Source organism: Anolis carolinensis, chromosome 1 (genome assembly GCF_035594765.1).
Source record: "Anolis carolinensis isolate JA03-04 chromosome 1, rAnoCar3.1.pri, whole genome shotgun sequence".
Lineage (NCBI taxonomy): Eukaryota > Metazoa > Chordata > Lepidosauria > Squamata > Dactyloidae > Anolis > Anolis carolinensis.
The window spans coordinates 80,630,208-80,644,728 of record NC_085841.1 but is presented as its reverse complement, the minus strand read 5'-3'; the positions used below and the strand labels follow the sequence as shown (position 1 = coordinate 80,644,728).

Genomic DNA, 14,521 nt, shown 5'->3' with positions numbered 1-14,521 from the left:
TTCCTTGATTTGAGCGTGACAAGGCAACCCTTGTTTCCACAAGCCATTTTTTTCATAATCCACAGGGACAAAGAGAGAGGTGAGATTCTCTGTAGAAGGGTACAGACAGCAAAACAAACCCCATGGGATTGTTCCCACTTCCCTATGCTATAAGGCTAAATAATATATATATATATATATATATATATATATATATATATATCCGGTGGCTCGGTGTGTTAAAGCGCTGAGCTGCTGAACTTGCGGACCGAAAGGTCCCAGGTTCAAACCCGGGGAGCAGAGTGAGCGCCCGCTGTTAGCTCCAGCTTCTGCCAACCTAGCAGTTCGAAAACATGCCAATGTGAGTAGATCAATAGGTCTCTGGCGGGAAGGTAATGGCGCTCCATGCAGTCATGCTGGCCACATGACCTTGGAGGTGTCTATGGACAACGCCGGCTCTTCGGTTTAGAAACTGAGATGAGCACCAACCCCCAGAGTCGGACACGACTGGACTTAAAGTCAGGGGAAACCTTTACTTTACCATATACACACACACACACTGTGAACTCCCTCCCTAGTGACATCAAATCAGCCCCCTCCCTCCTGGCCTTCAAAAAGAGATTAAAAACCTGGCTTTGGGAGCAGGCCTTTGAAAAATAGCGTAGTGCAGTAAGTTTACTGGAATTCGTGCAATTGATTATAGAACGGCCTTAGACCTTGCTTTTGGATGAGGCGTCTTAACATCGGAATGTATTTTAATTATGTTTCATGTATGTATGTTTGTATACACCTCTGATAGATCTATGTTCTTTTCGCCTGGCCTTGCTGTCGGGTGCTTGGTGAGCTAGGCTCGTGGCGCGCGCAGGCGGCAGCCGCGAGCCGGCTCCAGGCGCGTGGGGAGCTCGCTCGCTCGCTCGCGTGCCCGAGCCTCTTGCAACACACACACGGGAAGACGCCCAAGCGCGCGCCCGCTGCCTCTCTGCCACCGGGTTCCTTCAGAGCTCAGGCCTTCCACTGCCCCCCTCCCCCCCCCAAAAAAAAAGCAAAAAAAGAGAAAGGAAGGCGAGGGGGGGGGGAGACCATGGCGCTGGTTCCCTGCCAGGTGCTGCGCGTGGCCATCCTCCTCTCCTACTTCTCCATCCTGTGCAATTACAAGGCCATAGACATGCCCGCGCACCAGACCTACGGAGGCAGCTGGAAATTCCTGACGTTCATTAACCTGGTAAGTCCTCTCCCGCCTCTTCGTCCTCTTCCCTTCCCGGGAAGGGCTGCCAGGCGCGTGCTTTGCTCGCCTGCCCTCTCTGCGCCCCAAGAGACCTTGCCCAAGGCGGAGCGGAGGAAAGGCCCCTTTTCGGGGCGAGGGCTTCGTGGGAGGGAGCGCGCCTGAGGGAGAGAGGGGGGGAGGGCAGAGCAGAGGAGGGGCTGCGAGGGGAAACGCGCTTTTTGGGAGGAAGGAAGGGCGAGGAGGGAAAGCAGGCCTCCTCCTGCAGAACGCCCTCCTTTCATGGCCGGAACCACTGGGTTGTTGTGCGTCTTCCGGGCTGTATGGCTATGTTCCAGAAGCATTCTCCCCTGACGTTTCGCCGCCATCAATGGCAGGCACCCTCAGAGGTTGTGAGGTCTACCAGACAGGAGTTATTTCTACCACCCTGGACATTCCACAGATATATAAACTTCCCTTGTCTAGTTTCCAACAGACCTCACAACCTCTGAGGGTCCCTGCCATAGATGTGAGCGAAACGTCAGGAGAGAATGCTTCTGAAACATGGCCATACAGCCTGGAAGATGCACAACAACCTCCTTTGTGATTCAGTTAGCTTCGTAAATAGGATACGTTGGAAATGGAGGAAGGGGAGCAAAGAGACCTGGGAGTCTGCGGGTATATTCTGCCCTCTTCACCCCACTTGGTTCCTATGGAATCTGAGGAGCTAGTTTTAAAAGGCTTTTAACAGCAGGCTGTTAGGAATTGTGGGAGCTGAAGTCCAAAACACGTGGAGGGCTGAAGTCTGCCCATGCCTGGTGTAGATGTACCCATAGATGCACAATATTACTTAGGGAAGGAGCCATGGTAGTATAGTGGTTTGTGTGTTGGGTTTGGACCCTGCGGGATCAGAGTTTTAATTTCCCTTCAACTATGGAAACCCACCTTTGGTAAGCCACACTATTTCAATTTGATGGGAAAGCAAAAACAATCTCTTCCCTGCCAAACCAACCTTGCTAAGAAAATACTCATTATAGGTTCACCTTAGAATCACTGTAAATCAGAAATGACCTGAAGTTGGGATTAAAGTTTCAATGAATTGTGATGTAATTGTCCCAATTATTTCATATTATAGGTTTTCCCAGCTAAATCCTTGGGATAACTCTTATTCAGGAAACTAGTTTATTGTGAACAAAGTAGTTTATAAGTATGCTATAGTGACACACACTTGTGGCTACAGTATGACTCCCATATTCATGGGAAATTGTTCCCAAACTTTGCATGGATATGCGAAACCATGGACAATAGTAAACTGTATTGAAGTGAATAAAATGTCCATTCCAAAAAACCATTGATTTGTTCTGGAGGACCTCAAAATGCCCAGGGAAAATCTATATTGTCCATCAGTGATAAATGAAAACACGGATACTAGTCCTGTGGATATGGGTTACACTGTATTTAGATTTGTTCTTTGCATTTCTTGCTTAATATGGTCAGAACTGTGTGTCACTATCCCATTCATTTTAGGAGCATTGGTTGTTTTGCCCCAGCATACCGTATATCACTAGCTGTAAATTGATACTTTCACCCCATGAGTGATTTATTCAGCCTTTAGCCTCCATCTTTGGAATGAATTTGACTAAAGACATCATGGATATAAACAGCTGATACAGTCTTTGGACTCTTCTGTTTCTTTGTCATCTCCTGCCTCTCTATTAACCTGAAAGGTTCTGAGGAACCTCGGGGATGGCACACGTTTTGTTGTATTTTGATCAGTCCCAATAAAGCTGTTACCCCACTCATGGATTTTGGCGTTATTTTCCCTTGTGAACCAGCATAGCTACCTTTGTTTTATTTCCTTGGGGGTTTTTTTTTGTTTGTTTGTTTCCTTTGTCTTTTTGTTTTCAGTGAAAGGTTCAGAAATTTCTCGGCCAGTCTGCAGTAACATGGCATCTTTTAAAGTCTATTTTGTCAAGGTGGTTAATTTTAATTGGTGGTGTGTTCAAAAAGGGGCACTCATTGCGTTTTTATGAACCAGGTGTCTGGTTGCAGCCTATAGTATCTACATGACATTAGAGAACTAAACCAAGAACCCCAAGAAGGGCCTTGATGCCTTTGCTGGCATTTATAACATCAGTGACTGAGAAAGAGAGATCAGGACAGTAGGGAAATGAGAATGACATTTCAGTATGTTTCATACAATCTGTTACTCTCATATGTAAAGGAAACATGTTCATCCTTGGCTGTCCATGTGAAACATTCATGTGAAATATTTGTAAACAACACATTCTGCAGTTGGCTGTGGCTGTTAACCATGGATGGAACCACATTGAGACACTAGGCAAAATAACATATCCAGGCATCCCCTGGGCAACGTTCTTGCAGACAGCCAATTCTCTCACACCAGAAGTGACTTGCAGTATATTCCCAGTTCACTTCTGACATGATTTTAAAAAACAGTACATAGCATTCCTTTCACTTTTGACTGGATATGTGGGTCAGAACTGATTAGCATGACAGGTATGCTCAAGGACTTGGTTCTTATTGGCTATGCAGGTATGGGATCCAATGTAACCCCAGTATAGCTACCATCCTACTATCCTATACAAGATCTTAGCCCAGATATAGGAAGGCCAAGTTATCTTGCAATAAAGAGTGAAAACAATTTTGAAGAATTCAGTTATAGATAATGAATTATTTGCAGTTATTTTTTTCTGCTAATTAACTTATGACAATATTATATTAGCATTGTATGTTAATGACGAATAACCACTATTTTTGCAGTACAATTGCAAGTTTAAAAGTTGGAGTTACAGATACAGGGCTGTGCTCTTGCTAAATGGAAGAAAAAGAATTTATAGTTCAAGCACAATCATGTCACAATCTCATGTCTGCTGTAAATATTGAGGTGGATTGGAGGAGGAGAGTGAACTTTCAAGCATATGCCTTTAGCCAGGGATGGTTATGAAAAACATTTATGTAACTTTTGAAAAAAAGTTTGTTTTAAAATTTGCAGCAGGTTCTATCCTTAAATGAGACACCTGGAGACAGCCTTGCAGGCTTTCCTATTTCACCTGCCAACCTCTCGCCAAATCTGCGTCCTTTCACCATGCCCTTTCCTTCCTGTTGCTCCATGTTCTGTGGGAGAAAGTCATGCTTCTGGTACAACACAGTGCAGAAAAACTGTTATTTCCAGTCAACTTAATGTACGTATGTAATAGAGAGAGCACTGAGAATGCCTGCAGACTGAGGACTGGATAAATATATTTGAGAAAGGCATGCCGAGGACCACATGCCAACAGCTGCAGTTTTACCATGATGTGCATGATCCATGATGTGCTTGCCTTGAGACACAGGAGACCTCAGGTTGAAAGCAGTTCCTGTTTCTCATTACTTAGACAAAACTGGGGAGAAAGTACTTCATCATAGAGGCACTATGTTAAGAAAACATCTTGTCGGAGCCAGTGTTAGAATTTTAAAGGCGCATTTAGTCACTGTTAAGCCTAAATCCTACATGGTGTCGGCACTGCAGAAATGGAAAGCTTGCTGCTACTCCCGTCTCGAGGACTTCAAACTTCCCCAAACCAATAGGGCTCCAGAGGAGACTGCAGATACATAAGCTAATACAGTAGGGAAAAGGAATTATCATCACCCTGCTAGATTTCACAGTTCCACCAATAGGAAGCTAGAATTGAATCTTGTTCAAATCTTCAAAAACAGTTTGTTACTGTGATAGTTACAAGGTTCCTAGTGTCTCATTTAAGGATAGAACCTGCTGCAATTGGCAAAATAATGTTCAGGCACAGATTGGTTGTAGTAGAGAGACAAGAGGGAAGACCATTCCTGTATTTTTGCCTGTCTACTGCAAATATTTTCTTTAGCTTTCCCCTCCTGCCTGTTTATACCTCATATGAGCTCTCCGCTGTGGGAAAAAGTTATTAATTATAGTTGGGGAAGTATATTGCTGGATAGACTAGAAGTCAGCAGAAGGAAAAAACATTCTTCTCTCAGCCCTTTTCAGCAACTACATTTCCCCCAACAAGGTCAACACACAGTTGTGAGCTCCATGTTTGTTGCAGAATGTATTGTTCTTTCCTAAATGACAGATTTATTCCCTTTTGGAAGCAAAAAATATTTATGGGCTTGGAAATAAGTGCAGCTTACATTGGATCCAATGGGAAACAATGGTTTCCTGGTGGATGAACAGGATGCAGTTTTATCTTTCACTTTTTCTCATCTTCTACAGTTGCAAATATTTATTATAATATAATATAATAAATATAATGATTATGGTTTAAATTATAGTTTAAATTAATTTATAGTTTTAGCAAATCATGGAGAGTTGTTCCATAATGCAAAACAAGGTAGAAATCAGGGTCCATCGATAAACTTCAGTGGACACTAAAGAAAGATAAAATTCAGTGGACACTCATGGGGATTGGCTTAACCAGTTAAATTCATAACTAAACCAGGTTTAAAAAAAAACCTGAAAAATTTCAGGGGGGGGATTGAACCCCTAACCCCTTCCCTCCCCCCCCCCCCCCCCCCGGCTACAGCCCTGGTTACAATGATAAGTTTTTAATTGTTTTTGAATAACTTAACATACTATCACAGTACAAATGAACATTTTAGTGTAATTTTTTGTGCAGACCAGAAAATCATTTAAAGGATAATTTACCTTTATTATTTTTTAAAAAATAACCCTACATATAAATGTGAATATTGTTTGAATTTTGAAGATGAAAAATAATTATAAAATGTTCTTGCCAGCAAAAACAGTATTTAAAAAGTTGTGTAGTTGTGAGCAGGTAGTTGATGTGCAAATCAGAGAGCTGATTTATAGAAAAGTATTAATTTTCACCATTTGTCAGAGGAATTCCAGATTTGTTGTATATTTCCTGTGTATTTTGCATTTTGGCATACTATACTTGAACCAAATTAAATGTATATTTTTTAAAAAAAACAGTGTGAGCTGTTTGGCTTCTTCCAGACATTTATCTATCACTTCAGCAATTCATATAGTAAGTTTTGCCCTAGTTGTGCTTACTTTTCTTGTTTTGTGTCTCTGTGTTGTCTTAATAATTTATTATTTACAGGATTTTTGCCAAGAAATGAAATTAATCTGATGTAGATGGCAAATTATTGCATTTCTTGGTGTATTGCATTTCTTCAACATAATGACAATTTAATTTATTTTTTTTAAGTATGTGTTTCAAATTCAGTCATTTCTCCCTGGTTTCAGCTGATGCTGATGGTGAATATTTACTGTATATTTTGTATTTTATTTAAAAGTCATTAGGACAATCCATTTTGTTTTCTAATGGACAGTTTACCTTATATACTTGAAGATAAGCTGAGTTTTTCAGCCCTTATTTAGAAGCTGAAAAAGCCTCCCCCGGCTTATAATCGGGTCAAGGTCAAGGCCAGCAACAGAGCCTGCAGGCTGTTGCTTGCAACATGTGATCTATTTCTCTCTTCTCCCTTATCAGTGTGTTTACTTTTGCAAAGCCTCTCTTGCTCTTAATCAAGGGCATGTTTTGAAAAGAGAGACACCCTTGCAAGTCAGGAAGAAAAATATATTTCCATTAATCTTATGAAAGCATTTTCCCCTGAAATATTTGTTAAACTCTCCTACAGATATATAGGCATTAACCCCTTGCAAGCTTTTGCCATCTCTGTGTACCTTTATATGTGTATCTATCCATATACATTAATTTTATATATGAATTTCCCCACATATGTTTGCAGGTCTTTGCAAATCATTTACACATATAGATCCATGTACCTGTGTATCTGTATCCATACATATACATTATTTTTATATATGAATTTACCCTCATATGTTTGCTAGTCTCTGCAAATATCTATATAAAGAGAGATGTCTGGATAGATATGAATATATTCTTACCTACCTATATATAGGGCTTGCAAATATTACAGGGGGAAATGAACACACAAATATATATAGACATGTCTAGATAGACATGAATATATATATATATATATATGGCTTGCAAATATTGTAGGGGAAATGCACACACAGGGGATTTGCAAACGTTTCAGAGGGAAATGCATATGTGAAATTAGTATCTATAATTATAGATCTATATCTAGCACTGCATTGTTTATATAAGCATTGAATGTTTGCCTGTTACTATATTGGAAGCCAGCCTGAGTCCCCATGGGGAGATAGGGTGGGATCCAAATGAAGTTTATTATTATTATTATTATTATTATTATTATTAGAGCTAGTTTATTGTTTTTCATTGAAATATGGTAAATATTCAAAAACATTTAACCTACTGATGCCTTGATTAATGAAATTTTATTGGCATCTATTTTTATTTTGAAATTTACCCATAGCTGCTGCATTTCCCACCCTCGGCTTATACTCGAGTCAATAAGTTATCCCAGTTTTTTGTGGTAAAATTAGGTGCCTCGGCTTATATTCAGATCGGCTTATATTCGAGTAATTGTAATCATGGCCTCCCTATGTGATGTTCCATTTACTGACAAGGAAAATACAAGACCTGAGTCAGCTCTCTTTAATATAAAGAAGAATCTATTGATTGCAGCAGAAGTGTAGTCAGATCTTAAGATAGGGTTGGTTGTCATATTGATGGATCATCTACCTTTTCTTAGACTGTTTATTTTTGCTTTTGTCCCATGTATTACATGAAGTAGGTCAGGTTATATGGTTCAGAAAAATTATTACAGCTGAGGGACATTTTTTCAGTGACTTGTGCATTTTAGTATATTCTTTGCTTTCATTTATGGAGGCTGTACAAAATACTGGCATAACTAAAAAGTGTCTGCCAATGATATTACACTTATTGAAGATGCAGGTCAAAACTATAACTTTCCCTTGTTAATATCAGCCCTGGGTCCATTTCATTCTGCCTAGTCTATTTATGTTCTTAGAAACCTGTAATATTATGGACTTGTGGGGGAGGGGAGGAATAATGTGTTTAATCGAGACATTAAGGTAAAGAATGGTTATATGTATGAGGTATAGTATATGTGATAAAGTAAATCAGCTATTGGAAGGGGTTGAAAGTTTTGAGAACAACTAGTAATTGGCTGAATGTTCAAAGGGGTCTTTGAAAGGCTAGGTTTTATCACAGTCAAAGAGAAGGAGATTTGAATTTATTGAGGGGTGGAGGTGAAGATAGGGAGCAGATTAGTAAGGCTTTGCTGTGTTTATGCAGAAATAGGAAATAGGAGTTGGTAGAGTGTGTTAATATTTAGATGGGACAAATAAGTAATCTTTAACTTTATGTCAGTGGTTCCCAAACTTATTTGGCCTACTGCCCTCTTTCCAGAAAAAATATTACTCAACGCCCCTTGGAAAGGGAGGCGTGGCTTAAAGGGATGGACCTGGCTCCTGCTCAAGAGGGCGGGACTGAGCCTCTCCCCTAGTCCAAGATGCAGGGCTGGGAGGGGAAGGGGGAGGTAGGTGGGGGCACAAATGGGCGGCCAGGACTGGGATGGGTGGAGCTACGAACTCTAAGGCAGGGCTGAGCTTCTATCCCTGTCCTGCGGCGTCTGCCAGAACACAGGGGGCAGGGCTAGAGGAGGGGGCGGGACTTCTTCCCAAGTGCCCCGTGTTCTAACAAGCGCCTCAGGGGAGGTATACAGAGGCACAGCCCTGGCTCGCGCTCTTTGGAAGGGGCCCCACCCCCGCCCCTAGCCCCACCCTCTTAAAAGGCCTCTCAGGAGAGGTATAGAGGCTCATCCCTGTCTCGGGCTCTCACCCCCCCTTCCCTAGCTCCGCCATCTGTGTTCCAACAAGCGCCTTAGGAGAGGTATAGATTCTCAGCCCTGTCTCGGGCTCTTGGGAAGAAGCTACGCCCACTTCTCTAGCTCCGCCCACTGTGTCCTAACAGGCGCCTCAGGTGCTCAGCCCTTTCTCCAGCACTTGGGAAGAGGCCTGCCCCTCCCCTGGCCCTGCCCCCGTGTCCTTATAGGTGCCATCACCACCCCCCTGGATCGCTGCAGCACCCACCAGGGGGTGGTAGCGCCCACTTTGGGAATCACTGCTTTATGTCATACAATTGGAAACCCATACCTGCAGGACTGGTATCCAACAAAATATGTTGTCTGTAGGAATTTTTAAGTCTTTCAGGTGATGCTATGGCATGCTTGCACTGGAAGTTAACATAGAGTATTGCTGGAGGACATAGAAAATCATTAGAGAATCTTTAGGAATTTTTTAACTCCTCCAGTGATACTCTGTGGTAACTTTCAGTGGAAAATTTGTAGGGTTCACTATTATCCATGGTTTCCCGTTTTTACAGTAAGCTCAGGAACACTTCATGAATATGAGGATTCTACTGTACTTCAGTTTAATCTGTTTATTAATCACCTGTGTTTCTAGGAAGGCTACAATTGGTTGAATTCAAACATGGTGCCGATAGTGCCAGCAGTGGTGTCTAGCTGTGAGATAATCAGGTTTCTCACAGAAACTATGAAGACAAATAGAAGGTCCTTATTTATTTTGTGTCAAAAGCATTGCATAATAAATAAGTTTAAAAGTGATAAAATAAAGGAATCACAAACAGCTAAATAGTTTTGGACCAAAAGCGGGCAACAGCAATCGCATTGTCCGTAGCTTTAGACAACTCCTCCTCCATGCATGAGGCAGGGCATTGTGGGCAAGCATACATATGAGGAGTTGTTTGTTCAGCTCCACAGTCACACAAGGTGGAAGATTCCTCTAGGTAGTGCCATCTTGCTAGGTTTTATTTTGATCTGCCCACTCCGCTTTTCAGTCTATTTAGGGACTTCCAAGTTGGCAAAATGAGACAAGTAGAGGTCTCTGCTATAATAGTGCAATAAGTAGAAGTCCTCCTCATATGTGGTGATAGAGCTGGGGGTAAGTCCTCACACAGCTGTTACATTGTTACTATTATATCATTTGTTTCTTAAACTGCATACATGAAAAAGTAAGAGCTACTCTGGATTGCATGCTTTACTGTACTTCTATAGCTGTAATTCTGCTTTAAATTCAGCAGATTATTCGTAACCATTTCCTATAATTAGAATTTCATGGAGTGAAGCTCTGTACAGGTGAATTCTCCTCTTCTGTCCTTGTGTAAATGAAGTATTCAAAAGTGGTATCCAATTTTGAGTAAACTTTCACTTGTGCAGTGGATTTGTTCTGGAGTATCTCAATTGGCAGACATATAATATATTCTCTTTGGATATTACCATATAGTTTATACTGAGGGATAATCATTTCTGTAAGAAGTTATCTTACCCAGGAAACAGATATTATCATTTTACTAAGTGGTTGGGAGGAATTATCACACACTAGGGGAGAAGCCTAGTAAATGATCCTCTGTGGGGGCTCATTCCCTCTTCTCAGACAAGTGGATTTTAGGAATGCATTAAACAAACTATTCTCTAGCAATATTCCTTTAAGTACCTCTTTTTCTGATAAGCAGTTTTAGGGATATAACCTTCTTTAGAGTAATAAAAGGGTAGGAATATTACATGAAGCCATCTTTAGACAATACAGTAGAACCTCAATTTTAGAGTGTCCCAATCTAAGAGTGTTTTGAGTTAAGAGCAGTAGCTCAACCTGAGTTTGCTTTGACACAAGAGTGGCATTTTTTGTTAAATGCCAGAGGGAGCACTAGCGCCAGAATACAGGGCTTTAGAGCTTCATGGGAGCAGCCTCTGTGCCTTGTGCTCTTGTCCGCTTTGGGAGATTGCTGTCTGCTTTGCTCTTGTTGAGGAACTTCCTTTGAGGAACTTCAGGTTAGTTGATTTTGTGTGGTTTTTATTCCTGGTATGTTTGGCTTCATGAAGAGAGAGAGGGAAAGAGAGCAAGGGAGGGATGGAGGCTGGGATAAGTAAAGTATGAAGAAAATGGTACTTCTGCTTCTTCCTTTGTACTTTGGCCCTCTTTGCCACAACTTAGTGCTTCTGTGATTTTAAAGTTTATCTTTCTTTTTTATTCTTCCATGAGAATGTGCATGTATACATTATTTCTTACTTATAAAATATATGTTCATATTTAAAAACACGTAACAAAAATTCAGGGTTTTTTGGGGAATGTAATGGATTAATAGCATTTTAATGCATTTCAATGGGAAAATTCACTCTGAGATAAGAGAATTTTGAGTTAAGAGCTCGATCATGGAACAAATTAAACTTTTAACACAAGATATCACTGAATTTGTTCTGAATTTGTCAATATGAGGTTCACCCTCAGCAATAAGAAATTTCATAAACCAAAGATGTAAGATGAAAGGTTTGCTAAGTCAAGAAATAAAGCCCAGACACTCTGGCCATATTCAGATCTTTGTCAGCATTCATGCTTTCTGCAGTTCAATTTTTTCTAACCTCACTTGAAACATAATACATTTGTTACTATGTCTAAATACTGTTGCTAAAACCGGTAGGATTTATATACATGTTGATTTACTATGTAGCAGTTAATTAAATGCATCTAATCTAGTTGGATTTGCAATTTGTGTTGTTATTAGTAGGAGTAGTAGGATTTCTATCCCACCTTTTTTACAGTTTAAGTTTTTATAGTGACTTAGGTAAAGGTAAAGGTTTTCCCCTGACGTTAAGTCCAGTCGTGACCGACTCTGGGGGTTGGTGCTCATCTTCATTTCTAAGCCGAAGAGCTGGCGTTGTCCGTAGACACCTCTAAGGTCATGTGGCCGGCATGACTGCATGGAGCGCCGTTACCTTCCTGCTGATCTACTCACATTTGCATGTTTTCGAACTGCTAGGTTGGCAGGAGCTGGGGCTAACAGCGGGGGCTCATTCCGCTCCCAGGATTTGAACCTGAGACCTAGTGACTTATAGCAAATTAAAAAACAAATAATTAAAAATCCAAAAGATATAAAAAATGAGTTCAAATAAACAAAAGATTAAAACCATATATATATATATATATATATATATATATATATATGTATATATATATATATATATAAAAATAATACATACACACACACACATGCCCCAACACAATTGGCAAGATCCAACACATAATTTGGCGGGAAGAGACTTATATAGTCAATCATCGCGTGCCTGTCAAAAACTGAAAAGTCTTTACTTGTCTGCAAAATGAGTCTGCAGTGTCCTATATCCCATGATCTGATCCCAGATTATTTTCTTATTCCAGATAATCTAGCAGTGGAGACTCATATAAACCAGTTCAAATTAGATAACCTGGGATCAGGTCCTGGGATATATGAACAGTGTAGAAGGAATGTAAAGCTGGATCTACACTCCCATATAATCTAGATTATCAAAATATGGGTCTGCACTGCCATCCAGTTCAAAGTAGATAATCTGGATTTTATATGGCAGTGTAGATGCCTGTGTCTAACTTCTCTGGAAAGTAAATTCCAGAGCCCAGGGGCAGCCACTGAGAAGATCCTCTGTCAAGTTCCTACCAGATGGACCTATGAGGGTAGTGGGATGAAGGGAAATGCCTCTCCAGTAGATATTAAAGTGGTTTGTAATGGAAAACCAAACCAGACCAAAGGCCCCTTCTACACTGCCATATAATCCAGATTATCAAAGCAGATAATCCACATCTGCTTTGAACCAGATTATAGGAGTCTACACTGCCATATAATCCAGTTCAAAGTAGGTAATCTGGTTTTTATGTGGCAATATGGCAATACCACATTTAGGGCTGTAGAAAAAATGGACCAGCAACCAGTGGAGCTGTTGCTACAAGGGAGTTCTGTGTTCCCTGTAGGCTAGTGTTTGTCAGCCTTTGGTCCAAAGATGTTTTTGGCCTTCAACTCCCAGAAATCCTGACAGCTGGTAAACTGGCTGGGATTTCTGGGAATTGTAGGCCAAAAACATCTGAGGATCCCAGGATGAGAACCACTGCTGTACGCAGTTCAAGCCTACACTGCCATATAAAATCCAGATTATCTGGAGCGTAGAAGCATATAATCCATTTCAAAACAAATAATATGGATTATCTTCTTTGAAAATCTGGATTATATGACAGTGTGTATCCAACCTGAATTAGTAATCTAGCTTCAGCTCTTTCTACCAGTCGGAGTTTCTGAACTCTTTTCAAAAGCAGCCCCACATAGAGCACTTTAAAAACATCTGGAGCATTCTAGTACACACTGCTTTATGTTACTGCTTCTTAAACCCTGTCCCCAAATGGGGTCTCTTTAGCTCATTGTTGGAGTCACAGAAAATTTGGCAACAGTAAAAGGTTTCTGAACATTACCCAGTTACACAAATCTTCTAGCAACAACATGCAATGTTTATAGACAATGCTTCAGCTTTACTCAACAAAAAGAAAAATCAGCCTGGTTAGCAAACCTTGCAAATGCTCATTTATTATCAGTCAATTTTTAAATTTTATACCTATAGAAAATCAAAGAGTGCTTTGATTGTATATTCTGGCATGCTAGGGGGTTGAACTGAATGGCCCTTGTGGTCTCTTCCCACTTTCTGTTTCCATGATTTCAAAGTACATTTAGTACAGAAATCCACAGTGTCCAAATCATGTCATAGTTAATGGGTTTAAAAGCCTGGATGAAGAGCCAAGTTTTAAGATGGTACTCAATGAGGCAAAGGTTGATGACAAGTGGTCCTCCAAGGTGAAGGCATTCCACAGCTGAGGTGCTGCACTAGAAGAGTTCCTCAGAGTGTATTGCTGACACTGGTAGGGCACAGAGAATAGCTTTCCCAGATTATCTAAATACTCAGGTACTCCTATATAAGGAAAAATGCTTCCTTAAGTCCCAAGCTTTAGTATTTAAACTGCAACAAGTGTTGTGCTGGTGAACCAAAATATTTGTTAAACCAAAGTAATTGTTCAGTAAAGTAATGTTATAAAGTTGTTTGGTGACTGATAATTATGTGCCTTTAGCAGCGGGAAATGTAGGAAACAGAAACCAAGCATTACAATTTATATGCTGAGAAATGCTTGACACTTTTTGGTTTTCATCTGCCATACAGCCCTTAAACTCCCAGGAGTAGTTTTAGTTTTAAAAAATGAGAACCTTCATGAATGTAGCCCTTAGTTTTCAACTGATCACTTGGATGTGTTTTAAATTCCTTTTGCTAGACAGGAAACAGTTTGTGTGTGTATGGGGTTTTTTTTTAAAAGATTCTTGGTGATGTCCAGATGGCAATTATATTCAAGGAATATATTTTTTCCATCCCATTTGCATTTCTTTCTGAAGAAATAACATTAGATAAATAAAGATTATTCATTTTGAATAAAGAAATATGTCAGGCATACTTGTGATACTCCTCTCTCTGAATTTTTCTTTTCAAATGCCTAATCAGAGTGTAGACACAACAGCACTTGACTCCAGATTTTGCTTCTCAAGAAGC

General features: G+C 40.4%; 1 protein-coding gene across 2 annotated transcripts in view; it reads left to right on the top strand.

Moving 5' to 3' along the window:
* Positions 1-867: 867 nt before the first annotated feature.
* Positions 868-14,521, top strand: part of aig1 (androgen induced 1) — a 139,229-nt gene continuing 125,575 nt past the window's right edge. Inside the window, exon 1 of one of the 2 annotated variants that reach the window (XM_008122293.3) lies at positions 868-1,201. In XM_008122293.3, coding sequence (XP_008120500.1) covers positions 1,061-1,201 — 141 coding nt within the window. In that variant the 5' untranslated portion in view covers positions 868-1,060. The remainder of the gene's footprint in view (positions 1,202-14,521) is intronic. The other variant, XM_003215704.4, reaches the window with a different exon arrangement.